The sequence below is a fragment of the Anthonomus grandis genome, chromosome 12 (genome assembly GCF_022605725.1).
Source record: "Anthonomus grandis grandis chromosome 12, icAntGran1.3, whole genome shotgun sequence".
NCBI classification, from domain to species: Eukaryota; Metazoa; Arthropoda; class Insecta; order Coleoptera; family Curculionidae; genus Anthonomus; species Anthonomus grandis.
Window position 1 is genome coordinate 20,699,884 of NC_065557.1, and position 25,466 is coordinate 20,725,349.

General features: G+C 30.9%; 1 protein-coding gene across 2 annotated transcripts in view; it reads left to right on the plus strand.

Moving 5' to 3' along the window:
* The window catches only part of LOC126743443 (RNA-binding protein Musashi homolog 2), a 218,539-nt gene that overhangs the window by 179,810 nt on the left and 13,263 nt on the right, over positions 1-25,466 (plus strand). For both annotated transcript variants that reach the window (XM_050450544.1, XM_050450543.1), the window contains 3 exons: positions 20,435-20,684; positions 21,046-21,402; positions 23,840-24,099. In XM_050450544.1, coding sequence (XP_050306501.1) covers positions 20,435-20,684; positions 21,046-21,402; positions 23,840-24,099 — 867 coding nt within the window. The remainder of the gene's footprint in view (positions 1-20,434; positions 20,685-21,045; positions 21,403-23,839; positions 24,100-25,466) is intronic.

Genomic DNA, 25,466 nt, shown 5'->3' on the forward strand with positions numbered 1-25,466 from the left:
TATTTCATTCATAGTTTATCACAATACATTGAATGCTTATTGTTCATTCGGTAAAAATCGAGATCAGGTAGTGACAAAAATTTTGTTTGGAACTATAGAAAGGTTTAGCTTGAAGTTTGTATCTATCTTTGTATAACAATTTGTTCGGTAGCTGCATTGACAGTTTTTTGAAAATAACTTCCAAAAATTTTCAAATAATTTATTGCGATCTACTTTTTTAAGGATAACTAAAATTCGAAATATCTTAAAAGCTATTGGACTTTTTATATTACAATAAAAAGTTGTAAATTTAACTCCCGATTTGTTTCTGTTTCAGATACCCATTGGGTGCATCCAGTTACCAGTTACGCTATATAACATTAAACTTATAATTTTAATAAATAAACTTTAGCCCTCGCATATACCAATCGATTTCACTTAATAACTCGTTAGTTAAATCATATTCCATTGTGTATCAACCTTAAAAAAAACTACTTACTGCCGTCTATTTGTATGCCTCACTAAACTCTAGATCGCCTTGCCCGTAGATTTTTGCACGCAGTTGGAAAAAATTCATTGAACAACCAAACCAAACTGATCGATTTTATTTTTACTTCAAGTTTCGCAGATCGTCCGAAGTCTGGAGAAGCTTTTAAGACCAATCGTCGGATAAACCATCTTCAGGAATTTGCTAAAGCAAGGTTTGACAAGAGATGGTTTGCGCTTCGTCTGAAGGTAAAGAAGGGCAAGTCCAAGTAGAGAAAACACTAGTGTAGATAATTCCTGAATATATGTTTATAGTGTCTTAGGTTTAGTCTAGATATTAAATGTCTAGGGTTTTGTATTTTTTGTTGTTAACATTCGAGCTTGTCATTAGTATAACTGTTAATGTGAATAACTCGGAGATATTTCATTATTCAGTAAATATTCAAAATAACCAGTAATTTAGTTGACAAAAAATCTTTCATCATCCGTTAAATTAACCAGTTTTTATATGTTTTGTATATTATCAGGTTATTAGGTGTTATAACCACTCATATAATACTTTATATCGGTTGGGTATAAAATCATTCACATTACATATATTTATAGATAATCTAAAGTTTTAACATTTTGTTTTTAACTGAAATAGTGCCCTATTATGTTTTATATGCATCCTTAGACATATAGGAAGTTCACAGTTATCTTGCACTTAATATGTCACGACTTTATTATTTAGTATTACATAGCTAATAGCATCCGAGTGTTTCCTTGCTTGGGTGTCTAATTTCATACTTGTATTTATTGCGAAGGAATATTTCTTGCTAGACGTTGTAGATCTTACCATCATTTAAAAACGGACAATTTTTAACAACTTGAATTAATAATATTATTAAACATTTTCTTTTCCTTTACCTATGATTTGGCTAACTAAAGATAGTTTTTCTTTAACTCAAAAACTTTTTTAAACGAAACATTTTAATGGTCTGTTTTGTTTAAATGTCATTTTGATCAAAGAAAATTGTTAATTTAAGTATCTTATATCTAGGCAATTTAACAAAATGAACTTTTAACGAAATTTAAAAGATGTTTATAACAAAAATAATTGGGTCTTTCCAGAAATTTTAGACGCGTTGGCAACGCTAGATTATTATTTTTTTTGATTTTCGCATAGTTTTCGTATTTTCGCGTATTTATTTGATGCGAGCAAAAGTCAGGTGGGACGAATTTTGTCGTGGAATTTTGTAGAAGTGTCGAAGAATGATGCAACGTTGTCAACGTACCTATAATTTCTAGAAAAACAATTTCTTCCGTTTCCAAAAAAAATTCCTGGTAACTTAGATATACCTAGGCAAACTAGAGATACCCATTATCTGCATTTTGGTGCTGGTTTTATTGATGCTTACATATTTGATTGCCGATTTTGAAGATTGCCGATTTTGAAGAGTGAAACTTCCTGTAAATGCTTGGTTTAAATAAATTTCAATGTATATGCCTTAAGAAGCTAAGTTGCTTTAAATTCTTAAGAAGTTTTTTTCGAAATATTAGAAAATTTAAGGTGATAATAAAAAAAAGTTGTAAAGGTATCTCGTTGATGAAAAGACAAAGAAAAACTGTAGGCTGTGCTCCTGAAATCTCATTTTAATTGCATTTAAAGTGATTTGCTAGCAGAAATTAAATGCGATTTTAATAATAAAGCGTTGTTTAGACTGTGGGTTGGATTAGAGTGCTCAACTATTAGGGTGATGAACTTTTGGAAACTTGGTAATACTTTTTGACTTTTTTATCATTTTTACCTCCAAAAGATGTAGTTTTGCAGATAAACAATAATTTTTATGGAATCTGTTTATAAAAAAGAAACAAAAAAAACAACCTAAAATTACAGGATATTCATTCTAAGAAATACACTGTAATTAATCGTGGAAAAGGTAAGGTACTTATATAACATACTTTTGAAAGTCAAGTTATTCCCAACATGGTTTTTCCCAAGGACGTTCCACGATTGCAAAACTTCTATTGAGCCAACCGTTTTCTATTCTGATTTTGAAAAAGCTTTTGACTAGGTGTCAGTGCTTGGCCGTTTGGTTTTTTTATCTTTGATCACAGTTTGATACCGCAACCCTGTAACTGTACATTTAGATCTTCAAAATAATATAGATCCCCTTAGAATCTGAACTATACAGGTTCTAACTACTAAATGGTGTTAAATGTATAATTTTGCACTTAGGGAATAACAATCGCTCTACAGTACTACATTGCTTAATCAAAGATTAGCAGTGGCAGAAAGACTTAGAAAGGAGTATGGCATGTGGCTTGAACTAATATCGTACTGAAGGTACTAAAGAGATGCCAAAGACCAAAAGCTAATGGTCTTGGTCTAAACATGTGCAGAACATGTGGATACCTTACACGAAGAGACTATAGGACTTACTAAATTATATGCGAAGCACTCGATTGCTCGACTTGATTCGGCAAAAGTGGTTTGTGCACTATAGCATTTAGGCTAGACTCATTCTTGGAATCTTTTTTTTAGAATATTTTGGAATAAAAACCAAAGCTTCACATAGGGCCAAATTATGGACCGGCTGGTAAAGTGTCTGGAAAAGTTATCCTGCTGGTAACATTAAAAATTGAATTATGAACTTCTTGTTTGTGTTACCAGCAGGATAATTCTTGCTTACCAGTAGAATAAGTTAACAACAGGAAAAAGCAGCATATAAAAGGCTTACCAGGAAATTTATAACCTTACATTTTTCCAAGAGTTGGAGCATGAATAGTTTTGCAAGAAGTTTGTGTATAATATTCTAAATTTTGTTCTTAATCTGTATGAGTATTTTGTTATTTTTCATTTGGTTATCTATTTCCCTTTATTTAATATAATAATGCCCGATTTAAGGTTACACCCTTCCCTCACCTGCCCCTCTTTGCTGGCTATGCCACTGTTATGTGACTGAGAAATGAAAAGAAAACATACATATAAGAAATTCCATATAGAAACGTCAAATTTGAGCCACCATATTTAAATGCCAGCCACCAGTTTTAAATATTTCCTTTTTGTTCTTGGCTACTTTTTTTCTTAGATTTTTTGATACTCATACTTTGTTCGAAGATTATTCAGGGTTCGAACCACCCCTGACACAGGGTTTTTTACATTAAACTCTGCTGTCAATTTTTCCCCAGGCCTAATCTTTTTCTTTCCAAGATGTTGCATCAGTCTTTTATGATTCAATTGTACCCGCATATTGACTTACTACATTAGAGAGCAAAATAACTTCTTTTTCAGAAAAGTTTACCGACCTCTTTCTTTATTAGGTTGTTGAAACATCCTCTAAAAAAATAATGTAAAAATAATTGATTAAAATTCTCTCCAACCTCACTTCACAGTATACAGTTTCTAAAATGCTGTGTACTGCGATTCACTGACAAATGTCTGGTGGGATGCTTACAAACTATTAGCAAAAATGCAAATATCTATTAATACTAGTACTAACAGAAAGAATATCGGATACTCCATTATTTTTGTTTAAATAATAATCTTTATTTTTTTTTTAATATTATACAGGCCACAACAATTATGTTGTTGCCAAACTGTAAACCTTCTGCTAGTTAACAACAGGTTAAAATTAGGTTCATAATTCCTCCTACAGCTATTGGTAGGTTTACCGAGAGGATAGAATTGGTTCGTAATTTGTCTCTTAACCTGTATATAATTAATCTTTAATCTTTATATATTTTTTATATTTTACTTGAGAAAACATCAGTTTTTTATTACTTAGGGTCAATCAGTACCTCCTATTTATAGTTAAACTGTAAAATGATACCGCGACAAAATATTTTGTCAGAACTGTAAGGAAATCAAAAAATAATTTCCCTGGGGTATCTTTACAGACGCAGACGGGGACGTAGTAAGAAATCAATACTTGAATAGAGAGCGCAGACAATAACAGCTTATATTAAAATTATGTTACTCTTACGCAGTTTTAAAACTAAAATAATAATTATTAAAGACGCAGTTTATAAATTATCAGATTATGCGATATATTTGATTTACAATATAAACTTAATAAGACAATTTGTTCAAATATTCGCTTCAAATAAGAGAATTCCAAAACAATTTATATTATGCATATGATTTTTTTTTTACAAAATACAAGCATAAATATATCAAAAGTACATTTTTAGATGGTACCTAGAATCATATAATAGATATATTTCAAAGAGAGATTCCTGTTTATGCATTGCTATTTTTTTGTTCATTTAGAGGATATTTTTATTTGGTTTCACAATTTATAAAGCTATTATGAATGCTGTGTGAACCTGAACATCCCTTAATTAAACAACCATAAGAATCATCCCCACTGGGTTTAATATGGCGTGATGTATCGGCCCTTCCGATACTCTATCGGGTCCATTTGGAAGCTTTTCATATTCACCCGTTTTGTTTGGCCCGAACAATCGATCTAATTTCCTAGCAGCCAGCGAACGTGGGAGAGCAAATAGCTTTAACGATTTTCCCTCTGCTTCGTATATATCGTAAAATTAAACCTATCGTAAATCTATGAAAAGTAGTAAAAACAGATAGACGTTATTTGTTTAACATTACTTTGGTTACGAATCAATTTTTAGTTATTGTTTACATTATTATTTTAAACTTGTCTAGGTTGATTGTAAAGGATTTAGTCTACGTACAAAATTACAATTATCGTGTTAAATGTTAATTAATCAAGGCAAGACACTGTTATTTTTTATTTGATTTTAAGCAAAAAATTAAGTCTTTAAATATTTCTTAAAGTGCGATAATAAAAATAATAAGAGTCGTGTTGAACGCGCACGTTGAAGCCATGAAGAAATGCGCAAGTCTGGAATTGATAAAACTATTTTGAAATTATGAAATTTGATTCTAAGAATATTAGAAACAAAATCTTGAATCGACTTGGTATTAATGTAATGCAATAAATAAAACAATACGAAACCGTCTACTTGATGGAGGTTTTTATGGAAGAATTGTTCTTCAAAAGAAGGATATAAAGGTCTAAGTGTTTATAAGGATAAAAAAGCTTATTTTCATTTTAACGACATGTTTTTGTATAGTTTTAGACCTGATGATGCTCTAAAAGAGCAAAACACGTGTCGTCGATAATAAATGTTTGTGAGCCCATGACTTAGTTGTTTTTCTTCGTTTGTTTATGTTATACTGTTCTGTTGAAAGATGAAGGTAAATTTTCATTATTAAACTTTTAATACTAAAATTTGTAAGAAAAATTATTGGCGCTAAATTCAAAACAAAGTGTGTACCTCTATTGGAGTTTTGGTACTCTAATAGGGTCTAGTTTAGAGGATTTTTTTCGGGATGTTTTGCTCGGTCTAAGATATAGCCAATCAAAGATTGGCGTGCTGAGAAACATATGACTATTGGCCATCCCAATCTCCAAACCTAACCCCAATCTTTAGAATGACTTAGATCACCGTATCCAAATTCATTTCGGTGTAAAAAACCAACAACTTTTTATTATCAAACCAGAGTAATAGCAAACTCTTCCAAAAACTCTTTAAAAATCAAAATGGCCGATATATAGTATCTCGAATCTCACTCCAGTTATTAGAACGATGTGATTTTATTTAAAATGCGAATGAGGACGGATAATATTCAGCAATCGTAAAGTTTATTTGCCATTCATAAAATTATGATTTTTATGTTAAAAGGCTATTTACCTTCCCTTATTGGCCAAACTATATAAAAAGTTATGATATTAAAATGAAATAACCCCACAGCACACATATGAATGTATATGTATATGCTTGTAGCGATTCCGGTAATTTTGAACAAAAAGCATCGAAATTATATAAAAAAAAATTAAATCTTCTTGAACTGATTTTTCGTGATTTTATTTTAACAATCAATTTTAATTTTAATATATCAAATATATATACTATACCCTGTACATTTTAAATTTTAACGTAAATAATTTTGATCTTGGGAAATATAAAATTAAATTAGAAATTGAAAAGTGTCAAGGATTTTACTGAAAAAAGTAATAAACTTTATAAAAAATTAATGAAGCCGAAAGGATTTTAAAATAGATCTAATGGTAATTGGTACAACTGGCAAATTATTTTTTCATGTTTTTAAGAATGTTGATCTATAAAACACATTTACATTTTGTAAATTGCTTTTAGGAATTTTAGATATTTTTTTATAAATAAAATTTAGATATGTTAAAATTATATATTTATATATATACAGGGTGTCCCAGAAGTCGACGATCAAACTTAAGGAGGGGAAGGAGGAGGTCATTTAGAATCTAAATATCTATATATGTGGTTATCAAAATATTGATTGGTAAAAAGTTATTTACCTTTTTGTATTTTTTATTAAAATTGAATACTGCGAACAATAAAAGAGTTACGCAAAATAAACGCGGTAAACTTCTACTGTTTTATTTTTGATTATGTTTATTCATAAGGGTGTCCTTTAGTCCAAAAAAAAATGTTTAAAAACAAGTTTTGATTTCAAAAAATCTTAGTAAGTTTTTTTAACGGATGGTGATAAAAAGAAATTACCCTTTAAAAAACTGACCCGCCCTTAGAAAATCTTGAGAAATTATTGTAGATTCTTAACATAATAATAAATAATAAAAACAGATTTGTTTTACCCAATTTCTAATGGAAAATACTTTACTTGTACCATTGCCAATTCTTTTAAAAATCACAAAAACTTTTAAAGGTTTTTATTTATTACCAATATTATTAAGGTAGGTATTTACCATTTACCTATTCTTAAATTTAAGGTGAACGTTAAAGTTCAGTTTAAAAATATTTTGAATATTTTGCATTGTTCTTTTTTGTTGAGATAAAAATAACAAACGATTTGGTATTTTTCAAATCAGTCTTAGGAACGCTTTCCTCCATACTGGGCTATTACATTTCGACCTTTGCGAGTACCTACTTTTTTTTATTTGTTAGTTCAACTATTAAAGATGCCTTATGCACCACAGGAATATGCAGAAATGCATTATGTCTACGGGTTTTGTGACGGTAATGCTCGGGCTGCTGCTAGAGTATAGGGCACGATTTCCTAACAATGGATAATATAGATAATAAATATGGTAGCAGAAAATTTGACCATTAGTATTCGTCGTATAGCAAAGCTTTTGGGATTATCATCTTCATCGGTGCATCGTATTTTGAGATCTCTGTTAGATCCATATCATGTGCAACGGGTGCAAGCATTGTTACCCGGAGACTACGCCACAAGAGTACGATTTTGCAGGGATATGTTACGTCGCAACAGAACCGACCCTCAGTTTTTCCAAAGAATTTTGTGGAGCGACGAATAATTGTTTCAAAGGATAGGAATATTTAATATTCACAATTTACATCATTGGGAATATGTTAACCCTAGAATTGTGCGCGCTTCCCGTTTCCAACATCAATTTGGAATAAACATGTGGGCTGGAATAATTGAGGGTACGTTAATTGGCCCTTTTAAATTACCAAGACGACTCAATGGCGAAAGTTGCCTCAATTTTTTACAAAATCATTTAAATGGCTTACTAGACGTATCCTTAGAAACACGTCGAAACATGTGGCTGCAGCATGATGGAGCTCCTCCACACTACGTTCGAGTAGTGAGAGTTTATATCAACCAACAGTTTCCAAATCGTTGGATTGGAAGGGGTGGGACTATCCGCTGGCCACCGCGGTCCCCCGACCTTAACCCATTGGACTTCTTTTTATGGGGTTATTTTAAAGAATTAGTTTACGCTACAGAAAGTCGCACTGAACAGGAATTGCGTCAAAAAAGAATCGTCAGAAGAGATCAGAGTAATCAATAACAATCAGCAGGGATTCCAACGGTTAAAAAGAAATTTTATTCGACGATGTAGATTATGTGCAAAGGTAGGCGGCAGACATTTTGAACATTTAATGTAGTTATAATACCTTATTAATAATTAAATTTAAAAAAATATTATTACAATTTCTTATGTATTTTGAAAAAATATGGCAATGGTACAAATAAAGTATTTTCCATTAGAAATTGGGTAAGACAAATCTATATTCAAGTCTTTAATTATATTATGAAACTACAGCTCGGAAATATCGAAATGGCCAGTGAAATTTGGGTGCGCAGTGGCAAAATCCTCGAAAGCCCATTTTAGGCCGTTGGTTTATCATTTTCTGTCTTCATCGCACACTGACTCTTTCACTCTTTCTTCCCGCATCTCAAAGGCCATTTCGATATGGGCGAGTTGTACATTAATTTCTCAAGATTTTCTAAGGTCGGGTCAGTTTTTTAAAGGTTAATTTCATTGAATCAGCATCCATTAAAAAAAATTATTCATATTTTTTGAAAACAAAACTTGTTTTTAAGATCATATTTTTCTTGACTAGAAGAGAACAGAGTTTTTGAAACTATTTTAAAATTAAAAGGACACTCCTAAGAATTAAACATGACTAAAAACAAATCAGTAGAATAATCCGTTTATTTTGCATAACTTTTTTATTGTTGCCAGCATTCAATTTAAAAAAAAAAGTACAAAATATTAAATAACTTTTTAACTGTCAACAATTGGATAACAACATATATAGTTATTTTAATTCAAAATGACCTCCCCCTTCTGCCCTTTAAGATTGATCGTCGACTTTTGGGACACCCTGTATATATCTACATATTAATACAGTTCGTCGCTAAAGGAAAGGAAAATATATAATATAATGGATTGCTCATTAAAAATATCATTTAATTGAAATGTTCAGTATATCTTTTAATATTTGACTATATAGAGTACGATTTTCAAAATATTTATATTTATTAAATAATTAAGTATTCTAAAGTGTTTCTACAAATACGTTTTTTTTTTTTTAATTAAGAGTTATATTTTTTTAATATGAATTTTGTACATCTTATAATTAATATGAAAAAATCAGTAGGGCATTTCACTTATTTCTTTTTTATGAAAATCCATATACTTTATTATTTGTTCTTTACTTTTATAATGCACTGTATTATAGGTTAATCAAAAATTTTTAAGATCATATATTTTACTCAAAATCCGATAATTGATTGTTTTTTTTATATATGATTACTGTTTTAAACAAAAGAATTTTTTTATTTATTGGTTACTTTTACTGTTTCACATAGAATACAATCATACCCTATATTAAAAATATCAGTGTTAATCTGTACATCTAGTGAAAATCCTTAGCAAAAAAAATTTTCGGTAGGGTTCTTGGCAGGTGGGAAAGGGTGAAAGAGTGTGAACTGTGAACTCAGGGAAGTTTTTGGTAGACCTGAATAAGTGAGTAAAAATTTCACAAATCCTCAGTTTTTAAAAAAATTAATTTTGATTTTATAAACAAGCTAAAAACTTAATTTTTCTAGAATATTGCACAAAACATTAATTTAACCTCCCCTTATTATTTTTTCATATACATTTCCATTTAAATAATATTATTTAATCCATTTAAATAATTTATTTTAATAAATATTCATTTGAAATATATTTTCACACTGCATGTTAACATGTTTATAACTTTCTATTATGTTCAAAAAAATATTTTTTGAAAACTGCATACATATATCTTTTAACCCCTAATATAAGGGGTTACAAAGTTCGCATATTTTCTGCATTTGCGTAAAATTAAAAAAAACAGAAAAATGTTGCGTCCTAAAGATGACAAAATAAACTTGTCCAAATATTGATACAATGGCTCCCTTTCATGCCACCTTATCATAAATTTCAACAAAAAAAAGCCCTATTTTATTTATATATTTCAGCATTACATTTTATTTAACAATATATTTCATATTTATACAACTTTTGAATTTTTTCAATGAATATTATACAAATTTTCTCTTAAAAATTATTAAATTAAAACTGGTTTTTGAAATTGACGATTTTTTTTACCTTCAGGTACTCGTCGTGTATAGTACACGACAAGTATACGGCAAAAAATAAAGATGTTCTTAAGATTCTTTTTTATGACTCATCTTACGGGATCAAAGTTCTAAAAGTTCTTTTTAATGTAGCTAAAAATTCACCTCATTCTACATCTTAAAAAATTAATACAAATCTAAAAAGCAAGCTGCTTAATATTGAAATATTTATAAAATGATTGTGAAACTTTAATAACATTTAAATTTTAATCTTTACCAAACGTGATATTATCTATTCATTTATAAGTAACTGCTCGAATAAAATCACCACCCCTAATATCCATTTATTTTCACTGATATCCCACGAGTGAAAAAAAAAATAAAAATGTGAATCATTAAGACTCCACAAACATGCTCCCTCTTTCGACAACTCCCCCACTAATTAAACTTTTCTTTTGTTCTTCCCTATAACAGATAGAGGGCGCGGGCGTATCATGCCATGGTTAGTTATTGACCGAAGGGAGTGACGTTATTAAAAATGGCTCCCGCAGACACCGATTGTTTTTATTCTTTGGTTAGGTACTAAAGCCTAATAATTAAAATACAAACAATGATTTAATTTGTGCTGGATTTATTCTACTTTAGCAACTAAGTACATTAAAAGCCTCTAAATAACCTAAAAAGTAAGAGTGCTAAAAAAGTGCAGGAATATTAAGGTGTAGGCTCTTTGGAGTATTTCAATCGATATAAACTAAAACACTATGTTGTATAATCTAATATAATATTTAAAAATGTTGTGAGTTACTACTCTAAATTCTAATCTAGGCTCAACTACAAAAACTACAATCTAGCTATTAATTTTATAATCCTTTAAATTATTATTTCGGCACTAAAAAACCACCTATGTAGATTCTTCAGATTGTTGCTGAAAAGACCCCAGCTCTGGTCATGTCCTGCACCAGCAGTATCTTAAAACAGTACTGCTGTGACAGGACAATATCAGAGCCAGCGGCCTTAAGAATATCTGAAACATCGTTGTGAATATGATGACCTCTTGGTGGCCTAAACAAGGCAACTTTTCGGGGTGGAAAAGCACGTCGCGACGCGATCTGACGGCGACTGAAAGGCGTCGGAGGCGCTGCGCGTTCCACCCTGAAAAGCGCTCAATCGGCTCCATGGTAACGGGGGAGTGTATCCGACCTCGACGTTGCCATTTTATATATTTCCTCTGTCTCTATTTGGATATTTTTTTCAGGGAGGTGAGAGCCTAGAGAGCATTGAGCGGAATTGATTAATGAGGCATATTTTAACGTGGTGCTGTGTCATTTTCAATAGTGGGAGGATAAATCAGGTGTAGACGCTGGGAAGTTTATGTTATTTTTAAAATTTTGTTTAACACGAAAATTTGTTGAAAATATTGTTAAACACACTTTGCATATTTTGTTTGAAAAAAGTTTTAATAATTCTCTCTCGAATATGGTAAGAAAAAAATACAAATGAAGCCTGCTAACTACAACTAAAATATTAAATCATAGTGGGTCACTAAGTTACACAAATAATACAGGTTTGCATTGCTGATGTTTAAACCCAAACGGGTCGTTACATATATAAGCTCTGACTTTGAACCCCTCACTATACCTCTTTATTTTCAAATTATGTTGGGTGCGTATGAAATTAATTGTATAAGTGGAGGAAGACTTAAAGTTTAATCTTTTAAGTATTGTAGGCCTAATGAACGTATATTGCATATTCATTGTAGAGAATGAATATGTATGTTTCAATATTTTGCCAACGTGTTTTCATAGTTACAAAGCGATATTGCTAATTATGTGATATAATTTCCATCTGAACAAATTATGATTAAAATGTAAAAAATCAAGTAAAGGTTTTAATAAAAATACTTTTTAATTGGTAGTCATAAGAAGAAGTCAAAGAAGCATTTTATCAAAACGGAATTAGTTCAAAAACGTAAAAAATCTTTTTGTCGCCTGCCACCCCAATAAAAAAATCTAAAATTTTATATTTTTATTAATTATAATTTTATAATTCCGTATATTTAGGCCTTTTATAAATCATGATTCTGTACATTCTGATAATAATCTGCAGAGAGTGTCCTTTTTGTGTTTATCTTTTTATGATTAAAAGATAAAGACAAAAAGTTGGATAAGGGGTCAATCAAAATCCTAGCTCTTCATAACTTTTTTCTTTTAATTCCAACGTTTCGGCCTATATGAGGCCTTGTTCAGAGCGGTACAAAATTTGAAAAAAATATAGTAAATAACAATTATATATAATATATATATATAATATATATAGATAAGTTAAATACATGATGGTATACAGTGTTCAAAAACAATATTAAAATATATTAAAACTAAACTCTATTATTTAATGACTATTTCAATTACTTAAATACATCTATAAAACACAGAGATGAAAACCAACAATAAAATTTGAGAATTATAATTAAAATTTAAATTTAAAAATTAAAGCTTTTCATTTTACATAAATTACCGATGTCTTGTTGTAGTTAAATTGCATCTAAAATGTTTCCTACTTTCATGAGATTTTTCTTTTGAATATTGCCGTCTTCGTATTTTACTCACCTGGGCTTTATCAAGGCAAGGATCAGCTAGTCGTGCCATTTTACCATAAAATGCTACACGAACTTTATGTAAGTAATCAAAAGATGGATTGCCAATATTGTTTCAACCTGGCAAAGCCACGAATCATAGCAATCTCTTAAAATTGGTTTATTTGAACAAAATTTAAAAAGATATTATTGATTTTTAACTACTGGGAAACTATTAACAACCTGTTTGCTGTGGTTCTATCATGAAAATAATCAAATTAATATCTTTAGAACAAAAGTATACTTACTCCATTCACTGTTAGTTGAAGTTTATATCTGTAATTTGTTTAGATAGATATCTAAAGCTAAAATATTTCGTATATATTCAGATTGCATATCTAGGCAGCCGAAAGCATTATTTTTCATTAAATTTGACTATATTCTGCTCGTGTAAACTTACAGTTACTTATCGCGAGAGACGCAAGTACTTTAAACACATAGAAGGACATAGACAAATATTATATCCTCAGCTTTTGCAAAAGCAAGAATTATTTTAAGGGAAAATACTACACATGCTGCTAAAGACAATTTTTTGCAAAACCAAGAAACGTATAATGTTATTTTTGTTAAAAGTTTTATTATTTTATTATTACTTCTAATTCTTGTTCAGATTACTTCTGTCCTCTCATTTATAACCTTGAAGTTTTTCGAGAAGAAGATTAGAGATTTTATCATGTATTCGCCATAGTAAGTTGATTAATAATAATTGTTTTTGTAGGATATTTCGTTTTATATGACTCAAAGGAAATTGACAGTCTGAAACCAGTGATTTCCTTATTAATGAACCCTTTCAATAGTTATATCAAACTTCTGTATCAGAAACTCATAACAAATATATGAGAATTTTTTTTGGAAAAAATATAATAAAGAGTTAGAATACCAGACACAACTACTTATAATAAAGACAAATTACTTACAATAAAAGTTTTATTTTACAACTATGAGCTCTTTACTATGCCAACCATTACGCAACTACCATTAATTATTTTTTTTTAGTTATTTGCCTACCCAAGGGGCCATTTATCTTTAAGTAAATTATTTTCAGAATATTTACATTTATCATACGCTGACAACCAGAAGTAAAATTATATATAAATATCTGCGAGACCGACGAATTTTGCAACGTCATCATCAATGGATAAATGTGTTAAGGGGACTTGACTATTATACTCGAGTAATTTGTTAAATTTAACTTCAAGCTGATCAAATAAATTTGACAATTTAAATATTTAAAGTGATGAAACGGGTAGAGTTAGATTAAAAATTCTAAAGATTGCGGTAAGACACCAAGATTAATTCCAAAAAATCCTAATAACGATTTAGGATTTCAGGACATCAGTTTTGAAGGAACACTTCCATAAGCTTCTAAAACAAATTTTAAAAGTTCCTTATGTGTTGTTTGATAAGGCTCTCAATATATAAAATCTATATCTTATATATTAGAACATTATATATTTGCTAAGCCTATGAATCATCAACAAAATTTATTTGTATACTACAGTATACGTAAAAATACCATTTTTCTCCTATAATATATTATCTTCTCTCAAAATCTTAAAACATCCACTTTCTCCCTCTTGCCTCCCCATTTTCTCTTGTGCAGTTATTTCCGCTAGAGTAGGAAGATCTGTAGCAAGATTTCCATACAGCGTTCGCGTTAATCCATCTTAAGGAAATCTCTGTTTCCGCTCAACTCGGCAACGTTGCGCGCCTTTTAAAAGTTGGAATCCGCGCCGCACCCCATATCACTAATGTATGTGCACGTGGACCGTGCGCCACTGAAGGCAGAGGGAAAATATTGATCGTTACCTTTGGGACGACCGGATGGAAGAGTAACTTCGTCATACTGACCCTTCTTGCCCCCAAAATTGCAAAACAAAGATGGCTAGCCAGGGTAAAAAAGCGCATAAAATCATAATTTGCTTTAAATTGAAAATTTAATAAAAGCTATAAGTTTTTTAGATAACATTTAAACTTTTATGAGGATTTAATCCTTAGATTTTTTGATCAATAATAGAAGCGGGGATGATGGATGCTATATGTAGCATCAGGAGTAGTAAAAAATAATATTGCTATATATATTGTAATAAATTCAGCAGAAAATTAAAGATATAAAAGATCAAGAAAGGAACCCAATAAAAGAAACCAGCCAAGAATTTAATCGTTTAATATCAAGAAACTCTAAAATCTATAAAAGAAAGTGGATTATTTTACGGATTTGGTGATCAGAAAACTACTTGTTATCAAAGGATCTTAAAGCAGGTTGGTATTTATATGCAACATGATTACTGCAAAAATCGACCGAGTTGCGTATATTTTCATCCAGCACCACTGCGGAAATCTGGTTTACAACATAAACGTGCATGTTTGAAATATAATAGCTTTCCTTAATTCTACTTAAATTTGAATTGAGGGGCTATGGCTTTGTGTTTATGTTTCTGTTCATTCTCTATTCCAAAAAAGATGTGGGATGAATTATGGTAATACTCTACAAAATGTGTATAAAAGAAGTCCTGAGAATTGTAATTTTTATGCTCTAACCGTAGAAGCGAATAGAACCTCGATAAGCCTCTAATGGAAAAAATAGGTCTTTTGAAAAAGGTGATAGGGACGAAATACGCTATTCATATTAAACGAAAACTGTTAAGAATCTTCGTAAGAAATTGGGATCCATAAGACGCCAAAACTTATAAATACCAAGATTTTTAATGATGTCAAATATTTTGTAAACGAAAATTAATTCGACGAAACAGGCGGGTCAATCAAATATCTGCATCGTCATAAAAATATAAGGTTGTAGATTTATTATCTATTAATTTATGGGACTATTGTCTGGGATTATAATGGCAAATTACATTAGTATATCGCTTTCTTCTTTTTACAAACTCCTTTTCAGTAAAACTTTTGAATTCAAAACTTAGTTATAACCTCGTTCCAATTATACAATATCTAGAATTTTATTTTTCTACACCGGGGGCATTTGAGCAGTGTATATATTTAGGCGTATGAAAACTACTGTGCCTCTCTGGGATTTTTAGGGGCTAATTTATTTCACCCTATTTCTTTTATACCACTGACGCTTATCTGAAATGATTGGTTGGTTCAACATTGTTGCCCATTTTCCCCCATTATTTGTCCATCTTGCAGTAAGATTTTACGTTCTAGTTTCCTTTTTGTAAGCGTGGGCTTTTGGAGGATATTTCTTTCGTTCCATGAACTGATCCTGACACTACAAGTTCTATGTGGCCTGCTTCATAATACTTTTAAGTATTAAATTTAATTAGTGCTCTATACATAATAATATTTTTTACAATGCCAGTCTGTTTGTGCTTTAATTTCTTGATGCTGATCAGAGAGTAGGTTACATAGAAGAAGATTTAATGGTTTATTGATACATACGGGGTGATTTTCAACCCTTGCGCATAAACTTGGGAAATGATAGCTGATGAGTAATAATGAAAAAAAAAGTAGTAAAATATTTTTAGTTTTGGAGATATCCATATTTTTTTTAAATAAAAAACGTGTATTTTTTAACGTGTTTAATTTAAACTAATTTAAAGCAACTGTTCGAAGTTGTTTCCATTATTTTCGATACAGACTTGAGCTCGTCGAATCCATGAAGACGTACGTGCACGGGCCAAACCAGGCTGTAGGCGAATTGCGTCACTGGCAGCGTTTATGCGATGTCGTAGCTCTTGCTCAGTATCAACTTCGTTTAAATACACCATTGTTTTCATATGACCCTACAAATAAAAGTCTAATAGATTAAGGTTAGGCGAGCGAGAGGGCCACCCAACTGGACCATCACGGCTTATCCATCGTCCGGGAAACACACGATCTAAATGTTGCCGCACTGGTCGTGAAAAATGTGGTGGAGCACCATCATGAAGAAACCACATGTTCTGCCTAACGTTGAGATTGACATTTTCAAGGAGCACTGGTAAATTGTTGCGCAAAAATTCTAAATACCGAGCACCAGTCAAACGATTTTCCAGAATAAAAGGTCCGATGAGCATCCCGTTCAGAATTCCAGCCCATACATTTACAGAAAAACGTTGTTGAAAGTATGTTCTCCGTGTAATATGCGGATTTTCCAAAGCCCAGTAATGAGTGTTATGAAAATTCCATTGCGCGTAAAATTTGCCTTATCCGTAACTAAAATGTTCATGGTAAAGTTGGGGCTTAACTGCTGGTGATGTAACAACCACTCACAAAAGTGGACTCGAAGCGGCAAATCTCTTGGAAGTAGGGCTTGTACCCTCTGCACATAAAACGGGTACAGCAACTCGTGCCTTAAAATTTGCCAACTTGTAGATTGCGATATCCCAAATCGCGCTGCAATTGTCCTAGTGCTAATTCCAGGTCGTTCTTCGATAACTTCTAAAATATCCTCCTCCAGATTTAGAATGTGCCTAGGTCTAATAGCTCCTCCATCTTGTCCAGGCCGCGGCCGCAAATTGCCAGTTTCTCTACCCCGCTGAATAACACGTAAGAAAGCCCCACGTCTCGGGTGATATCTTCGGGGAAATCTTTGGGCATACAGATCAGCTGCTGCCACTGCATTCTGATGCGTTTCTCCATAAACCAAAACCATGTCGACAAGTTCTTCGTTTGTAAAAATGTGCGCCATTACATTTAACGCTTTTATTTTGTTCGTGTGAAAATAACGATCGAAAATGATCACAGCCACCAACAAACTAAGTACTGCTAAAGATTCCAAACATTATGACTTGTTTTCTATCAGTTATTAATAAACAAAATAAGTTCGTCTGATACACGTTCTGTTGACATTTGTTTAACTTTATTTCGGAAACCAAAAATATTTTACTAAATTTTTTTCTCATTATTACTCATTATTGATCTTCATCTACCATTTCCCAAGTTTATGCGCATAGGTTAAAAATCACCCTGTATGTATCTACTCAACGATATTTCCGTCTTTGAAAATACGCCACATTTATTCATTATATTACTTAATTTTGTAGCTTAAAAAAATTTCTTTTTTCTTTCCTTCAGTTTTTTCTTCAAAAATTTTTGATTGATTTCATTATCAGTTTTGACTCAATATTATATAAGGTTGTAAGGGATGCGTATATCAATCGCGGTTTACCTTATTGTATTGTTTTTGTCTATCGATCTTTTTTAATAAGTCATCGCCTGGATCTTTTTTTGTCTTTTAAATGCTTTTAATATCATCACTTCAGATATGGATTATTTTGATGACCTTGTTAGCCAAAAAAGTAAGAAATTTTTTTATTAATTAAACTTTTTAATTAATGCTTCATCCTACTAACCTTGTCTCCATCTATAGAAAAAAACTAAAAAGCGCAAAAATATTTCATCGTTTTGTATTCTCGAAGTAAAATTGTAAGTTCTTTTTTCTTTGAATCACTAAAAAATCACGGAAAAAATTGTTTTGGAGATCAAATTATTTACAGCTTATTGAAAAATAGTTTTTTATGTGTTTATGATAAATTCAATTAACTTATGTCCATTTCATTGGAAAAACGAATAATTAACCTTAGAACCACAGAATCCTATTAGGCTATTTTAATCATTCTAAATTAATTATCTTCACCGGCAATAACTCTAATACGGTTTGGTGTATGTACGTCTTAATTACTGTCAAATGTGAAATTTATTTGGTAATTAATTTCAGTGTTGTCAGGTGTATGTTAGGGTAGCTCCCGAATTTTGTATTACCAATTAAAACGCGTGAGTGGCTTTTTTAGTTAGCCGACCGACACTCCTCCAATGCAAAAACCTGCTTGCCTTATGGTGGTTTCCTATTTTATATTCATGTATCGTTTGCTTAAATTGACCCTGTGGCAATTAATTTTCGTGTCATTTTTAGTTAAATAACGTTTCTAATATTAGACCAAAAATATTAAATACAGTGCCTCAATATGAATGTGTTTTATAATTTTTAACAAAAAATCTTTCTAGCAATGATGGTTTTTAATCTGCTTTTCATTCGAATCTTCCATTTTTTAATATTTTTTGAAGCTCTGTTTTTTTCTCTATCCGAATAATTCTTTGTACATTTACAATTTAAGTTGACAAGATTAATTCAAATTTGCCAGGTTTCATATTATCATATTTTTTCTATTTCTTCATTTCATGAATTTGAATAGTAGCCCTTCTATTTTTGTGACAAACCTTTTTTTCCTCAAGATTCAACTCGTTCTTCTCGGCATTATTCTGCTTACCACTTTATAGAAATTCTTTCATGTGTCATTCTTGTTATTATTTCCGGTCTAGTAAATCCTTCTTCTATCATTATGTAATATAATGAATTTCTTGCAATAAACCTGTAGTTGAGTTTACAGTTGTTCTTTTTAGCAGAAAAGACTGACTTAGGATTTTCTCCTCAAGAGGCGAGAAGACAAAGAAAAGGAGAAGTCGTCGAAAAATAATTTATGGAATTTTGATCTCTAAAATATATAAATTAATAAGAAACAAAATAAATCTTTTTGCGACTATGTTCTATAGATGTAATATTAGGACATATGAGAAAATAATGACATATCCTGGTAGGTAATTTGAACTCTCGACTAAATTTTTGAAATGCGCCACTAGCTAGATAGATCCTTTTATATCTTTTTAAAAAAATAGATAAAATATTTATTTAGTAAGTTAAACAATGACTAACGGTATAAGCCATCAAATTTCGTAACAAAATCATTAGGGTCATCTACCTATAATTAAATTTTCCTATTTTATGAACTTTATAATACATTTTATTATATTATAACTGTGTAACTACATAAATCGATAATATTATTATATAATTTGCGTTCGGTAAACCGAAAATTCATTGAATCTATTATTTAATGTTAACCGGCAGTAAATTCATTGTCAGCCAACTTGAATTCATTTAAGTGGTAAAGCTTGTTACCAGCTTTGGTCATTCGTGGTCAGTAAATATAAAACACGTCTGTTTATTTACAATTTGCTAAATGAGTGACGGTCCTAAAGTCAATTAAATGTTTGGATATTTTGTCAGTGCGGTAATTGATTTTATTTATTAAATATTTGTTTGAATGAAATGTAACTGGTATTTTTTCTATCTTTATAATACATTTTATTTAATTAAGAAATGTCTGGAGTTAGTATTAAAACATATAAATTAAAAATACGCAAAAATGATAAGAGAAAGTGCGTTCTTTTTCCTATACTAAACATACTAGAGCTCTAAAATAATTTGTTAGGATTTAAATGGAAACCAGGTATTCCATTGTCGACACGAGTGCAGCATAAGCTGGTCAACCAAGTCATGATCATATTATCATGGATTAGGGGAAAAACATCGTTGAATTAACAAAAGAAAAATTGGTGTCTCAACTCAAGTCCAAAAGTATAGTTAATCAAACACGGTGCAAACAGAAATAGAGTTATGACAAATTTAGAATATTAAAAAACAAGTCCTATCTAAAGCTTAGTATTAAATATGATTTTTTTTCCAGCTCGACTTTAGGTGAGGCTAATGGTCTCTTGGACTCCCATCATCATGATATTGCTGTAATCAACGGTTCACACTCCTCATCTAGTGGAAGGAGCACACCGAATGGTCAAAATGGAAGCAGTGATCCCGCCCCAGGCAAGTTGTTTGTTGGTGGGCTCAGCTGGCAAACTTCAAGCGAGAAGCTTAAGGAGTATTTTGGAATGTTTGGCAACGTCACGGATGTACTTATAATGAAAGATCCGGTCACTCAGGTAATATACCTTTTTTGGCCCCCAATTTATGGCATTAACATATATCAAATTGGCTATAGCTTTTTAATTTTTATAAATGGATTGTCTTTAAAACATTTGTAAGCATTTATAGGTAATAGAGATCTAATCGAATTGAAAAAAAAAATTGTAGAGATGTAGTTAAGCTTTAATTTTCTAACCTACAATAAGTGGCAATTTTTTAGTTCAAAGGGTATTATTTTGGTTTAGGCAAAAGTAGTAACTAAACATGTTTTACCCCAAGATCCCTTAATTTCTGAAATTATTATTTCAAGAAACAATTTAAAATTTATTTAATATATTAAGCATCATCTATGTTTTCAGTCTTATTTCTTATTTTCAGAGAAGCCGCGGTTTTGGTTTTATTACATTCTCAGAGCCAGCCAGCGTTGACAAAGTACTTAAAGTCCCAATTCATACACTCGACGGCAAGAAAATCGATCCGAAACATGCGACACCAAAAAACAGACCTAAACAACCGAACAAAACAAAGAAAATATTCGTAGGAGGCGTAAGCCAAGATACGTCAGCAGATGAAGTAAAAGCTTACTTTAGCCAATTTGGGAAAGTTGAAGAGGCTGTAATGTTAATGGATCAGCAAACTAAAAGGCACAGAGGATTCGGTTTTGTTACGTTCGAGAACGAAGACGTTGTGGATAGAGTGTGTGAAATTCACTTCCATACAATTAAAAATAAAAAGGTAAAAGAGCTAATATTATAGAAGTAGGTCATGGCTAAGTTTTTATTTGCTACTGATACAAAATTTACACATATTTAAAACTAGAATTTTAAACACATTTTACTACTTGTTATTTTTTAAGTTGTTTTACTATCACAGATTGTCATAGATACGATGTGTCAAATGAGAGAGTCTAATTAATAATGTTTAGTTCAACACACATTAATAGTTATCAGTATAGTGAGAGTAAAAAAGTAGCATGTTTATCCCAATAGCACATATGCTTTTACACCAAAATTTCCTGATACTTGAAAGACAAGAATCCTTTACACGAGATACAAGAGACTAAATGATTAAAATCATCTTAAAACATAGTTTGGTCAAAATTCATTGAACTTTTTTGCATATAATTACATGCAATTCTTATTGTTCTAATTTATATGATGCTCTGGATAAAAAATATCTTTACATTCTGTACATTAGTAAATCTATCAATAAACTGCAAATAAGTGCTGTTTCTGCTTATTTGTCCTACCTTAGTTAAATATTTCCAACATACGCTTTGATTGTTATATTGTTCAATAAATAGACTGGCCCACAAAATTAACCGGATAACTAAAATTTGGTTCAAATTCAATCCTCAATAACTTTCAGTATTGCATCGATTTTGATAATTTTTTACCAAATTTTAGGCTGTTTTATTATCATAATTTTTTCATATCGAAGCTAGACAAATTTACAACTGATTTGTTGTTATACAGGGGTTAATAAAGACTAGAATTTTACTCTAAACTTTTAAACACACTGTGGAAAAAGTTCACAACTGAATAATGATTATTTTCGCCATCATTTGTCATTCTTTTTGCATCCGCCTGGGCTCATCATTTTTAAACGTATCGCTTACGCAAAAGCTCCGAAACACACTTTCAAAAATAACTTAAAAAACGCTTCAAAAAGGTACAGCAAAATTAAATCTGTAATTCATTGACAACAATCTTTTTGACATACCACGATGCCATGGAAACTTGTACATATTTCTTTTGTAATAATAGCCAACTTTGCAATATTTTTAAAAACAAATTCTTGCTAATAAGGCATTATTGCATTGTTTCCTTTAAGCCAGTGCTTTTTCTTCAAGAATACAGGGAGCGGAATAAATCAAAAAACAAGTTGTTAAGAAAAGATGAAGCTTGAAAATGCAGCAAAAATAATCGTGATTCGGTTATGAATTTTTGCCACAGGCTGTTTAAAAGTTAAGAGTAAAATTTGACTTTTTATTAACCCCTGTATAATAACAAATCCGTTCGAAATTTTTGTAGCTTCAATGTGTAAAATATCAAATTTCAAATGTAGATTACCTGTCAAAGTTGCTCTAAGGCAATGGGTGACTGCAATGGCAAATTTACTTAACAGTCTTCCTCATCTCACAGTCGGACAAAAACTCGATCATCATATAAAAATAACATAAACAATTATCCAATATTTAGATATACGGCAATAGGCGGCAACGGCAATAACGTAGCTCCACTGTCGCTAAACAGTAAGCATCTCAATAAATTAGACAGAGGATATATTTCTATTATAATCTCATGTTTATTTGTGTCAATCGAGCACCGGGTAAGGCCCCCAGTCTTACCAGCCAGCACTCGAGGAATTGCGCATTCGTTCCTAATTGAACAGAGGCTTTCGCATCTAATTGTGCGGGCACCAAAAGTGCGTAAAATAAAGCACGTAATGTACGGACACCAAAAGTGCGCAATATTAAACAGATCTGTACAAACTTACTCATAATGACGATACTTCTAAAGATTGTATGTCTCTCATATTTACCACTATTAAATTCATCACCCTCATGCCACCAGGAACACCTCTTTCACACACACTTCTTTCAAACATTTCTTTCAAACGTTACTTTCTAACTGACTCACTCGTTAACCTTTTTGTGTATCCTCTGGACCAATTATTAGGGAGCTTTAGCCATATACAGTCTATTAAAGATAAAAGGTTATTTATTGATTGTAGCATCTATTGACGTAGAATAAATATAGATTAAAAGAGTTTGATTTTAAAAGGCAAACACATGTATATTAAAATTGAAAAATATAATAAAATAATAATATAATAAAATAGGTTTTACAGATGTGAAAAAATTATCAAAATCGATGCCATATTGAAAAAGTTATTAAGGATTAAATTTGGAACAAATTTTCGTTGTCCGGTTAATTTTACGGGCCAGTGTATATGCGCATTATTGTTATTAGAAAGGTAAAAAGAATAGTTGTACAGACAACGTTGTTTTTTTTAAAGAACTTATCACTTACATAATAACAGATAAAATGAGTAGATTGGAACTAATATTTTAAACTCCTTATTTGTAGTCTTTCAGGGTTCCCTGGCCCTTTCTCTTGTTCCCGTGAATTTAGAAAAAGTTGAGTTTAGTTAAAATTGTAATTTTTAGGTGGAATGTAAAAAAGCTCAACCAAAAGAAGCGGTTCAAGCCAGTGCTCAACTTCTTGGAAAAAGACTAATGCTTAGTGGACTTGGTGTCCGATTACCTGCTCCAGTAGGAGGCGCTGTTGCTGCTGTAAATCCGTTAGCAGCTGTTCAACCTCTTGCTCATGTTCAAGCTGCTGCTGCCGCAGCGGCAGCTGCTCAAGCACAGAATGCTGCTGTAGCCGGATACGGAAAGCTTTTATATCCTCATCTAGCTGGTTACAGGTAAAATATGATTTTTTTAGTTTTAGTAATAATATACAGTACTCCACAAAAGCTTGGAAACATGAAGTTTAAAAAAATACCGGTAAAAAATATAATTTTCATATGAATGTTTATTTATTTTGATTACGCGACGTATTAGCTAATTAAGTTTGGAAACATTCATAAATAAATTGCCTTTATCGATCTTGATAAATTCTATAATTTTGCAACACAAAAATCTAGCATTAGTCAAGGTCATTTTAACTGAAATTTATATTTCCGAAAATGATAAATAAAATTAAGTCTAATAACATGGTATAAAAATTATACAGATTGCTTAACACTTTAATATGTATCGAGGAGCTGTGTCTAAAAGAATATACAGACAAGAGAACAGTGAAAGTATACTTTTAAGTTACTCGACCATGAAAAACCTTAGTCACTTATCGATAAAAAAGTGTTTTTCAGCAGAAGTTCAAGAAAAACAACAAAACAAATTCATATCGAGTTTATAAATTAGTACAAATTAACGATCAACATCATTACTAATATTAATAGGTAAAATGCAGGTTATTTCAATATGGATTGTTAAAAATTGATCATAAAGAAGCTGTTGATTTCACAACGAAACTGATGGAAAAGTCAAAATTTTTGAGAGCCTCTATTTTAGACCCGTGCAAAATGGTTCAGTGACGAAAGCGAAATGATGCTCTTTGGAAATGACGGTATTAAATTTGTAAGCCCTTAAGTTAAAAAAGTTTTGATCCAAAGTATAGCCCTATCTTGACGATCTAACCCTTACAACATTTTAAACTTTCTTTTACAGCTTTCTTTCCTCACCTGTATATCACTTTTCACGTTAATTTTTCTCGCTTCCCAGAAAATCACCAGTTGTATAGTTTTACCACAATTACAAGCTCTAGCTTGCTGATAAAAAAAATATTTAGAAAACTTTAACATTAATGGTTACAATATAATTTACAATTAAAATCAAATAAATCAGAGCGATGGGTTTATGCTATACGTCAAAAACGATTTACTGCAAGAATATAGCATCATTAATGTCGGTAGTAATAAATTTCTAAGAATACTAATTAGCAAATCTAAAGCGACTATAAGTACTGGTATTTATAGAGTACCCTCAACAGGTAAACAAGACTTTTTACAAGATTTAAATCTCACTCTATTATGAAAAAAATCACGAGTCGAAAACTAGAAAATGTAGGATTTTGTAGGAGACATAAAACTTCAATATTTTGAATTTGCACGATACAATTAACATGAATTATTTAAATATTATGCATCAGAATGGTTTTAACTCCATGATTGATAAACCGACGAAGAAAAGAAATGGATAATTATCTTAGTACAAAATTACAAAGAGAATC